Source organism: Populus nigra, chromosome 19, assembly GCF_951802175.1.
Source record: "Populus nigra chromosome 19, ddPopNigr1.1, whole genome shotgun sequence".
In the NCBI taxonomy this organism is placed as follows: domain Eukaryota; kingdom Viridiplantae; phylum Streptophyta; class Magnoliopsida; order Malpighiales; family Salicaceae; genus Populus; species Populus nigra.
This window is the reverse complement of record NC_084870.1, coordinates 5,197,061-5,208,613: the sequence shown is the minus strand read 5'-3', so window position 1 is coordinate 5,208,613 and position 11,553 is coordinate 5,197,061. Positions and strand designations below refer to the sequence as shown.

At 36.4% G+C, this 11,553-nt stretch overlaps 2 protein-coding genes across 2 annotated transcripts; both read right to left on the bottom strand.

Annotated features, from left to right (window-relative positions):
• Nucleotides 1–344: 344 nt before the first annotated feature.
• Nucleotides 345–2,375, bottom strand: LOC133680116 (L-type lectin-domain containing receptor kinase SIT2-like). The gene has a single exon (XM_062102939.1). It carries the CDS (start codon nt 2,373–2,375, stop codon nt 345–347), a length of 2,031 nt encoding a protein of 676 aa, XP_061958923.1.
• A 5,438-nt stretch (nt 2,376–7,813) lies between these two features.
• On the bottom strand, nt 7,814–9,844 carry LOC133680115 (L-type lectin-domain containing receptor kinase SIT2-like). Its single transcript, XM_062102938.1, has one exon. It carries the CDS (start codon nt 9,842–9,844, stop codon nt 7,814–7,816), a length of 2,031 nt encoding a protein of 676 aa, XP_061958922.1.
• Between the last annotated feature and the right edge of the window lie 1,709 nt (nt 9,845–11,553).

The following is an 11,553-nucleotide window of genomic DNA, read 5'->3' as shown; positions in this document are numbered from 1 at the left end:
TATCATGTTTTTTCCCATTGTTATAACTTATTTATATAGGCTGGTCCGAAAAATCTGATAGTTTTTAAAAATGTATTATGGATTTACAATGTAGATACATTTATCAATAGTTTGATGAGAAATGATTTTACACCTCAAACAAATAGTTTGATGAGAAAAATCTGTAATTTTAGATGCGAAAGTTGGGCCAGACTTAAATTTTACTAGATGATTTTACATAATTAGTTGTATAAAGTGTCGGTTACTCGTAACCGGTCAAGATCTATAAGATCCTCTATATTTAACAACGAACAAGTCTTAATGTACATATTTACGTAATCAACCCTCCATGAAGCATTGCTGGTTCAACGACCACTGAGGATTGATTCAGAGTCGGACAAGGAATAGGAAGAAATTTCATCTGGTGATATAGGGATTGTTAAAACATGCTCTCTAGATGCTTCATTGCTAACGGGAACTAAACCGATTCCTGAACTGTGCAGTGGTAAATCAGGTAAAGTAGCATTTCCATCTAGATATTGCACCACTTGCCTCATGCTAGGTCTGGCTGCCGGAGTGCGATGTGTACAGAGCAGGCCTAGCTTCAAGACCAACTCCATTTCTTCCTCCACGTGGTTACCTTCAAATCTAGGATCAACTGTCCAAAGAATGGCACCTCTTTTCCAGCATTCAAGTACCCAGTCAACCAGAACAACCTCCTCAGGTGGTCCTTCTGACTCTACAGGCCTCCTTCCACATGCTACTTCGAGCATAAATGTCCCAAAAGAAAAAACATCGCTGCAGGTAGTTGACTTTCCTGTTCTAGTAATCTCTGGTGCAAGATATCCAACTGTTCCAACCACTTTGGTTGTTTGAGGAGCTGATCCATGGTCATGAAACTTAGCTAGCCCAAAATCTCCTAGCCGTCCGTTAAGATCGGCATCTAATAGAACATTGCTAGCTTTCACATCTCTATGCAGAACGACCTGTTCCCACTCTTCATGGAGGTAAAGAAGGGCAGACGCAACTCCCTTGATGATTTGATATCGCCGAGCCCAATTAAGGCTTGGTGTCTCATTGCCAAATAGGAGTTTATCAAGGCTTCCATTGCGCATATAATCATAGACCAAGAGGAGCTCTCCCTTTCGCCGGCAATACCCGAAGAGCTGGACCAAGTTCCTGTGCCTCAGCCTCCCCATGCTAACAATCTCAGCAACGAATTCCTTAGTACCTTGCCTGGAATCATGGGATACTTTCTTGACCGCGACTTGCATATTGGAAGAAGGCAATACTCCTCTGTAAACCTTTCCAAAACCCCCACATCCCAGCAACTCACTTTCTGAGAAACCCTTGGTTGCTTTGTATAAATCCTTGTAGGAGAATCTTTGAGGACCATATTCCTGTTCCCAATCTTCGCGCACTTCTTCATATTTCTTCCGCCTTATTATACAAACATCACCAGAGATTGCTACCAGCAAAATGATTGCTGTTATTGTTGGGACCACAATTCTTAAATATGGTTTCTTTCTTGATTTTCTTTGAGGAGGAAGTGTAGGCAGCTTTGACACGTCAAGACTTTGAGCTTGTCCGCCTCTGTTGAAGCTCCACCCCAGAATATAGTGGTTGCTAGCCACTGCTCCAGTAGATGAAGAAAAACCAACGTACATAGAATCCAACATAACAGAAGAAAGATCGAGAGCTGTTGACAAGAGAGGCAAGGTTGGTTTTGTTCTTGTGACAGGAGCAACTGTAACATTGAGTAGCTTCTCTACTTCATCATAATCTATCCACACGTGCATCGCATGACCACTTATGAGAGTCAAGCTCTTATTCTCCTTTTCCTCATCTGAAAAGTAGGTCACCGGAGCAGATTCAATGGATATCAAGCTGTTTACATCAATTCCAACGTGGCTGTCATTGATGTCTTTAAGATCCGGGCTTGGAACTGCATCCAGCTCAACTGCCAATAGATGGTTTGAAGACAGGCCATTGCTTGTAGAATTGAGGATTCCAAAGTACCGAGTTGCCAAAGCCCCTGTGAAGTCCACAGATGGAGAGATTGTGAAGGCCATGCCTTGGCCACCATGTGTAGGCAGTTCAGGAACCATGGCAAACGCAAACTGGGTAGAGAATGAGAGAGACCGAGAATTGTTGAATAAAGATGTGTTGAACTGAAAAGGGAATGGGAAGAAAGCACGGCCAATTTGCTGCTTTGAAGTGTTGGTCAGCTCTAAGAGACCATTTGGATGGATTTTTGCAATCCCGCTGAGGAGCAGGCTGGCTCCAGTGAAGCCATGATAGATGAACTGGTTTTCCTCTTGAGCTAAGGCCAAGAGCTTCAAGGAAACAAACAGGCCGAGTAGAAAGTGCAATGATTTGAACGATGCAGCCACCATAAGAACGTGCAGAAGATTGTTTTTGCTTCTTCAGATACACATAGGTAAAAGAAAACAGTAGAACAACGTTAAAGTCTTCTTGTTCAAATTGAAGGCTTCGAGTGGAAAAATGATTCCAAAAAGTTGGTCTGTTAAAACGTGTTATAAACTGATTGACAGGATATCTCTTTAATTCTATCTAATTGATTGCAGAAAGGATTAACTTCGTATTTACTTGGCTATTAACGCATGGAAAAGTCCGTAAGGAGTCATTAGTACCAATTAATAATAAATGATCGACTATTATCAAAAAGATAAATAAAAAAAACAAACAAACAAACTTTGCACTTCAAGGTTTCCTTAATCGTTGCTCCAGGTTCAAATCCTTGGTCTAAAGACTAAAATATTATCAGGTTTTTTCCCATTGCTATGACTTATTTATATAGGCTGGTCCGAATTCAAAAATCTGATAGTTTTTAGCAATCTATTATGGATTTACCATGTAGATTCATTTATACACCAGTGTCCCATTGCTAAGCTCCAAATGATGCTTTTTCACCTCAAACAAATAGTTTGAAAGAAAAGTATGTAATATGCTATTGTTGGGTCGGATTCAAACTTAAATTTTACTGTACAATTATATAATCAGTTTTATAGAGGGTCGGTTACTTATAACCAGTCAAGGTCTATAAATCATCCAATTAGATTTGGAATGTATTGTTGTTTGAGTCTATTTTATTTTATTTTAAATTGTTAGTTTAATATATTATTTTATGTTTTCTTTTCTATTTGATTTAGAATTCTAATTTTTCTACAATGATTTCTAATACATTTAAAAACTTGTAAAACTGTTAAAAAAAACATATCAAATTAAAAGAAATATTCGAAAATAAAATAGAAATTAAGGTTATAATGATGATAACTTTTGGACAACATCTCCAATTTTCTTCGCTTGCTATCTTTTTATGTTTTGTTTTTCGCTCGTGTGTCATTTATAAACAAGTGAACCTCTCCAAAGTTTTTTTTCTTGGAAAAAAAGGTGGGAAACTACTTTTCAAAATTGATACAAGATCAAAGAAAATAAAATTCTAAAATCTTCTATAGCAAGAAACAAATTCTACTACTAATTAGACTTCCAAAATAATTATCATTTTACTAAATATTACAAATTGAATCTACATTGTCCAGACATGCGGTGTGCAAGTGTCCGAATTTAGACCTGGTTTTCCAAAATTCCCTAGTTTATTTTTACTTGTTTGAAGTGTTCAAGGAATTGTAGTTAATTTAGGGTAAAAAGAAGATTGAAGTAACAAAGAGCACCATTGTGGTATTTCATCAATTTATCTAAACCAAAATAAAAGTAAGTTTTTAAGGCTGATACTTATGAATCGATGGAATTAGGGTCTTAGATTGTAAATGCGTAAACATAACAAGAAAATTCCATTTTAACAAAATATTATTCATACCAGGCCTACAGAAGATACCATCTTAGAAAAAGCATTGGGCCTTGTTGAATATTGATAGCTCAAAATAACAATTTTATGTATTTTGTCTATGATGCTCAATTTATCAAAAACTCTAATATTTAAAGCTGGTCAAATTTTAAGAAACATGGGCTTTCTGATGTTCAATATGTAACTCTAATTTTTTGTCTGTTTAGATTCGGATTGATGATGCTCCAAAATTTAAAATGCTGGGAAAAAAAATTTTCACCATGTTTAGATGATGAATAATCATAGGTTCATGTTTATTTTCTATTCTTCATAACTGAGGATTTTAGGGATTGATGACGAAGACTGGATTTGTTGCAAAATAATTTTTTTTTTTAGGATTTTAATTAGAGGCTTTTCCATGATTAAGTTATTGATTTTATTATAATGAGTTGTAGTAAATGAGTATTATATTCTAAGAAAAAAAGGTTTGTCCTTAATTTATGTATGATAAATGCTGAAAATAAGTTGTAAGATAATAAAAATGATGAACTTTTTTTCTACATCATTTATAGAATATTTATAACCTTGAAGTTTCCTTTTTCTCTTCTAAGTGGGAGAAAAACTTTTATAATCAATGCTAATATTGATTGTAAGTGTCTCCTTACATGACATTAATTGTTGATGAGAGTATCACATACATATATAAGATGGTCCTACATCAATCTACACACGATATTAATGTTGATTGGATTATATTTTATAATCAATATTAATATTGATTGACGTATGGATAGCCTTTAGATGCTTTTGTTCACAACTAGGATGTAGAGAGATAATGACCCTAGATTCTCATCTTGGGTGTTTGTATCAAGAGGAATTATTGGCTTAAAAGGGCGATGATATGGTATCTTGGGCCTCACGGGTAATCGAGTCTAACGGGATTGGGTCTTTCATCTTGCTAGACTTATAAGCATTTGGGCTTGATGCGCAGCCGAGCCCAAAGGGCTTGGGTCTACCATCTCGCCATCCCCATAGGCATTTGGGTCGAGTGGAAAGTGCAATGATTTGAACGATGCAATCACCATTGTCATATACGGCGTTGCTCGACAGCTCCACTTTTTTTGTAATAAAAATATTAATCAGGAAAAATAAAGATTTTTTTGGAGTTGTAATCTAATAATTTGAGGGAACTAGAAATCCAGATACTGGATTAGTTATGATTAAGGGAAGGTAAACACCACCCTTAAAACATCATTTCAAGAGAAAGGTTACCCTTACTTGTGTTTTGTTTTATTTTATTCAAATGTCATAATATTTTGAGCTTGTTTGTAATTTGTTTTTAAAGATGATTAATGTCGGTCCCTAAAAATAGAATACACGTCAAAAAATAACATCAATCCCTAAAAATAGAAGACTCATCTAAAATATTGACGTTTAACCCTAAAAAGGAGAGCTACATCTGAGTTACAAAAAGAAACAATGAACATAATCCATATTTTATTCTTAAACTTCTTATATCAGTTTTTTATGTAAAACAGAGACGTGTCGACAAATAATGTTCATTCCTAAAAAAGAAGATTATGTTGGTATCGCTAAAAATAGGCATAACCCATACTTGAGAATTGGGCTTTGGACTCGCACATGATGACGGGATAAAATGGGTGTTGGACCCACGTTGTTATTCTTTTTTATATTTATTTCGGGTATTTGTACAAAATACAAAAAAAAATTTACAAATACTTGTATAAAAAATAAATAAAATACCACAAGGAATCCCCAAAATTACTTGAGTGCCACTTTATAGGTAAAAGACCGAAATACCCTTGAACTTCTCAGAAAATTACAAAAATACCCCTGATGGCTTGAGTTGATCACGCACGACCACTATTGGAGGGGTGAAATTTTTCAAAGAGATTCCGAGCCAAAAATAGTAGATTATGGTAGATATGGGGGAGAGGATTCTGATGATGGTGGTTTCAATGTCCGTTGATGGCTGATGAGAGAGAATTGACGGTTTGAATCTTCGAATGGCCAAATAAGTCGCGGCCTTTTTCCGGCCGGATTCGTCGCTGAAGGCAACGAAAAACACCTAGGTGTTTCTTGCGATGAGGTGAAGAACCTTTTTGTGGTGTTCCAGAGTCTTTAAGTGGCCGGAGATAGGAGATCTGGAGAGAGAGAGAGAGAGAGAGAGAGAGAGAATCTGTGAGATCGGTTAGAGAACAGACATTAGCATGGTAAACCGGTGCACCTGAAGCTTGGGAACCGCTGAATTACTGATGAACTGATCCTTCAGCTGCGGTTGGCTTGATCTAAAAGTTGATCTAACGGTCCTTTATTGGACCGAGCTTTATTGCAATGTGGTGAGATGTACCAGTAGCTTGGTACATCGGGTTGCATGGCACAACAGGATAACAAAGAAGATTGTTTTAAGGACTGAGATGGATTTGGGTTTTAATCCAATGTGGTAAACCCTATTAGATCCTATCAAATCAAGGATCCATAAATAAATATTATTAGATCTAATGGTTAGGATATTTTTGATATTTTTAAAAAAATTCAATAGAAAAACTAAAAAAATATATCAATAATAATATTAGTATCTCTTTTCATTTTTGTTTCCCTTTTTTTTTAATTTTCAGTGGCTTTTTATAGCAAATACTAAAGGGACATGGGAATTTATAACTAGGAGACACTGCTATGTATTGAAGAAAACATTTCACCGTCCTAACTATACCAACTACTAAAAATAAAAACTTCTGTATTATTGATTTTTTTTATTATATATAATAATAAATATTTACATAAGTAAAACTAAAAACTCAAATCAGTATTAGAAAAAACTCGTTTCAACCACTAAAAATCACTTGTTGATTACCGAAAAATTAATTTGAAACACCAAAAATATTTTTCGATTGGTATCAACTTGATGGACCGGGTTTTGACCGAAAATAACAGTTTTGATCCAAAATGATCTGAAACTTATTTTTTATCCCGGTCGACATGGTTTGACCTGTATTGACTCGGTGGGCTCGGTTTTGACTGGAAATGACGGTTTTGACCCAAAATAGCATGAAACTCATTTTTTTACCCCGATCGACACGATTTAACCCGTATTAACCTAGTAAGCTCCTCTTTGTTTTTTTTGAAAAAAGGCGGTTGAACGGAGAAAATATACTTTTGAATTTTAAACTTTTTTTTCTTAATTTTTTTTTATTTTCATAAATAAAAATAGAAATAAAATAACATTTAATAAAATTTTGAAGAATTCAAAATTGAGTTATTACAATCATAATAGCGTGCAGAAGATTGTTTTTGCTTCTTCAGTTTCACATTGGTAAAAGAAAACAATAGAGCAACGTTAGAGTCTTCTTGATCAAATTGAAGGCTTCAAGTGGAAAATGATTCCAAAAGGTTGGTCTATTAAAACGTGTTATAAATTGATTGATAGGATATCTCTTTAATTCTATCTAATTGATTGCGGAAAGGATTAACTTAGTATTTACTTGGCTATCAATGCATGGAAAAGTCAGCAAGGAGTCATTAGTACGAATCAATAATAAATTATCGACTATTATAAAAAAGATAAAAGAAAACAGACTTTGCACTTCGAGGTTTCCTTAATCGTTGCTACAGGTTCAAATCCTTGGTCTAAAGACTAACATATTATCACGTTTTTTCCCATTGTTATGACTTATTTATATAGGCTGGTCAGAAAAATCTGATAGTTTTTAAAAATGTATTATGGATTTACCATGTAGATTCATTTATACAGTACCAGTGCCCCCATCGCTAAGCTCCAACTGAGCCTTTTTCACCTCAAACAAATAGTTTGATGAGAAAAATCTGTAATTTTAGATGCGAAAGTAGGGCCAGACTTCAATTTTACTAGATGATTTTACATAATTAGTTTTATAGAGGGTCGGCTACTCATAACCAGTTAAGAACTATAAGATCCTCTATATTTCACATCGAACAAGTCTTAATGTACATATTTACGTAATCAATCCTCCATGAAGCATTGCTGGTTCAACGACCACTGAGGATTGAATCAGAGTCGGACAAGGAATTGGAAGAAATTTCATCTGGTGATATAGGGATTGTTAAAACATGCTCCGTAGATACTTCATTGCTAACTGGAACTAAACCGATCCCTGCACCGTGCAGTGGTAAATCAGGCAAGGTAGCATTTCCATCCAGATATTGCACCACTTGCCTCATGCTAGGTCTGGCTGCTGGAGTGCGATGTGTACAGAGCAGGCCTAGCTTTAAGACCAACTCCATTTCTTCCTCCACGTGGTTACCTTCAATTCTAGGATCAACTGTCCCAAGAATGGCACCTCTATTCCAGCATTCAAGTACCCAGTCAACAAGAACAACCTCCTCAGGTGGTCTCTCTGACTCTACAGGCTTCCTTCCACACGCTACTTCGAGCACAAATGTCCCAAAAGAAAAAACATCGCTGCAGGTAGTTGACTTTCCTGTTCTAGGAATCTCTGGTGCAAGATATCCAACTGTTCCAACCACTTTGGTTGTTTGAGGAGCTGATCCATGGTCATGAAACTTAGCTAGCCCAAAATCTCCTAGCCGTCCGTTAAGATCGGCATCTAACAGTATATTGCTAGCTTTCACATCTCTATGCAGAACAACCTGTTCCCACTCTTCATGGAGGTAAAGAAGGGCAGACGCAACTCCCCTGATGATTTGATATCGCCGAGCCCAGTTAAGGCTGGGTGTGTCATTGTGAAATAGGAGTTTATCAAGGCTTCCATTGGGCATATAATCATAGACCAAGAGGAGCTCTCCCTTTCGCCGGCAATACCCGAAGAGCTGGACCAAGTTCCTGTGCCTCAGCCTCCCCATGCTAACAATCTCAGCAACGAATTCCTTAGTACCTTGCCTGGAATCATGGGATACTTTCTTGACCGCGACTTGCATCTTGGAAGAAGGCAATACTCCTCTGTAAACTTTTCCAAAACCCCCACATCCTAGCAACTCCCTGTCTGTGAAACCCTTGGTTGCTTTGTATAAATCCTTGTAGGAGAATCTTTGAGGACCATATTCCTGTTCCCAATCTTCGCGCAGTTCTTCATATTTCTTCCGCCTTATTATACAAACATCACCAGAGATTGCTACCAGCAAAATGATTGCTGTTATTGTTGGGACCACAATTCTTAATTGTGGTTTCTTTCTTGATTTTCTTCGAGTAGGAAGTGAAGGCAGCTTTGACACGTCAAGACTTTGAGCTTGTCCGCCTCTGTTAAAGCTCCACCCCAGAATATAATGGCTGCTTGCCACTGCTCCAGTAGATGAAGAAAAACCAACGTACATAGAATCCAACATAACAGAAGAAAGATCGAGAGATGTTGACAAGAGAGGCAAGGTTGGTTTTGTTCTTGTGACAGGAGCAACTGTAACATTGAGTAGCTTCTCTACTTCATCATAATCTATCCACACGTGCATCGCATGACCACTTATGAGAGTCAAGCTCTTATTCTCCTTTTCCTCATCTGAAAAGTAGGTCACCGGAGCAGATTCAATGGATATCAAGCTGTTTACATCAATTCCAACGTGGCTGTCATTGATGTCTTTAAGATCCGGGCTGGGAACTGCATCCAGCTCAACTGCCAATAGATGGTTTGAAGACAGGCCATTGCTTGTAGAATTGAGGATTCCAAAGTACTGAGTTGCCAAATCCCCTGTGAAGTTCACAGATGGAGAGATCGTGAAGGCCATGCCATGGCCACCAAGTGTAGGCAGCTCCGGGGCCATGGAAAACGCAAACTGGGTAGAGAATGAGAGAGACTGAGAATTGTTGAATAAAGATGTGTTGAACTGAAAAGGGAATGGGAAGAAAGCACGGCCAATTTGCTGCTTTGAAGTGTTGGTCAGCTCTAAGAGACCATTTGGATGGATTTTTGCAATCCCGCTGAGGAGCAAGTTGGTTCCAGTGAAGCCATGATAGATGAACTGGTTTTCCTCTTGAGCTAAGGCCAAGAGCTTCAAGGAAACAAACAGGCCGAGTAGAAAGTGCAATGATTTGAACGATGAAGTCACCATCAGAACGTGCAGAAGATTTTTTTTGCTTCTTCAGATACACATAGGTAAAAGAAAACAATGGAGCAACGTTAAAGTCTTCTTGATCAAATTGAAGGCTTCGAGTGGAAAAATGATTCCAAAAAGTTAGTGATTAACATGGCATCACAGATTGGTGATACATGTGTGCTTCATCCTTTTTAGTCGTATAACCACCAGTCTCCTCCTCCTCCTCCTTCAGCTCCACATTTATATTAATTTGTAATAAATATTATTTGTCTTTAATAGTTCATTTAATATTTTTTTGAAACACATTTAGTTTATAATGAATATTATTTAACTTTATTTTTTTTTGTTTTTGATGTTTAATAAAAATTTTATTTGCATAATTGGTTTTTATTACCATTAATTTATATAACTTTATATTATGTATTCTAAATAATTTTTTAAAAACATATTTAAAAATAATCACAGAGGGTTTTACCGATGGAATATATCCATCAGCATTTTGCTACAGTCACCGATGAATTTAAAGACGGATATATTTGGTCGGTATTTCATACTTACCGACAACTTTACCGATGAACTTAATCCGTCGGTATTTGACAGTAGCTGCCACAATGACCGATGAATATAGAGACGGATATCTTCGGTCAATATTTCAAACACTCACCGACAACTTTACCGACGGTATGTATCCGTCGGTATGTCACACTATCACCGATGGGATAAATTCGTCGGTATATTTCAAGCGGGAAACTTTTTTTTGGCGCGCAATTTCCGTCTGTAAAACCATTGGCAAATGTTTTTTATGTTGCCGACCAATATAGCGACGGACGGTGGTATTACCGACGAATGGAAAGCCGACGGATGTATTCTGTCAGTGAGGATGTCGATAAATAAATTACCGATGAACTCTTAATCACATACCAACGGAAATATTCCGTCGGTAAAACTGTGAAATCTTGCAGTGCGGTGCATCTGAAGATTGGGAACCGCTGAATTACTGATGAACTGATCCTTCAGCTGCGATTGGCCTGATCTAAAAGTTGATCTAACAGTCCTTATTATACCAAGCTTTGTTGCAATGTGGTGAGATGTACCAGTAGCTTGGTATACCGGGTTACGTGGCACAACAAGATAACAGAGAAGATTGTTTTAAGGGCTGAGATGGATTTGGGTTTCAATCCAATATGGTAAACCCTATTAGATCCTATCAAATCAAAGGTTCAGAACTAAATACTATTAGATCTAATGGTTAGGATATTTTTGATATTTTTTAAAATTATTTAAAAAACAATTAATATCTTAGTTGTGTGAAGAAAAACTAAAAAAAAAAGATCAATAGTAATATTATTATCTCTTTTCTTTTTTCATTCCCTTTTTTTTCAAATTTTCAATTGCTTTTTATAGCAAATACTAAGGGGACACGGGAATTTATAACTAGGAGACACTGTTATGTATTGAAGAAAACATTTCACTGCCCCAACTACACCAACTACTAAAAATAAAAACTTCTGCATTATTGATTTTGTTTTATTATATATAATAGTAAATATTTATATAAGTAAAACTAAAAATTCAAATCAGTATTAAAAAAGACTCGTTTCAACCACTAAAAATCACTTGTTGATTACCGAAAAATTAATTTGAAACACCAAAAATATTTTTCAATTGGTATCAACTTGATCGACCGGGTTTTTGACCGAAAATAATAGTTTTGATCCAAAATG

What these genes read in the sequence shown, in the direction of transcription:
- LOC133680116 (XM_062102939.1), bottom strand. Translation starts at nt 2,375, where the DNA reads ATGGTGGCTGCATCGTTCAAATCATTGCACTTTCTACTCGGCCTGTTT.
- LOC133680115 (XM_062102938.1), bottom strand. Translation starts at nt 9,844, where the DNA reads ATGGTGACTTCATCGTTCAAATCATTGCACTTTCTACTCGGCCTGTTT.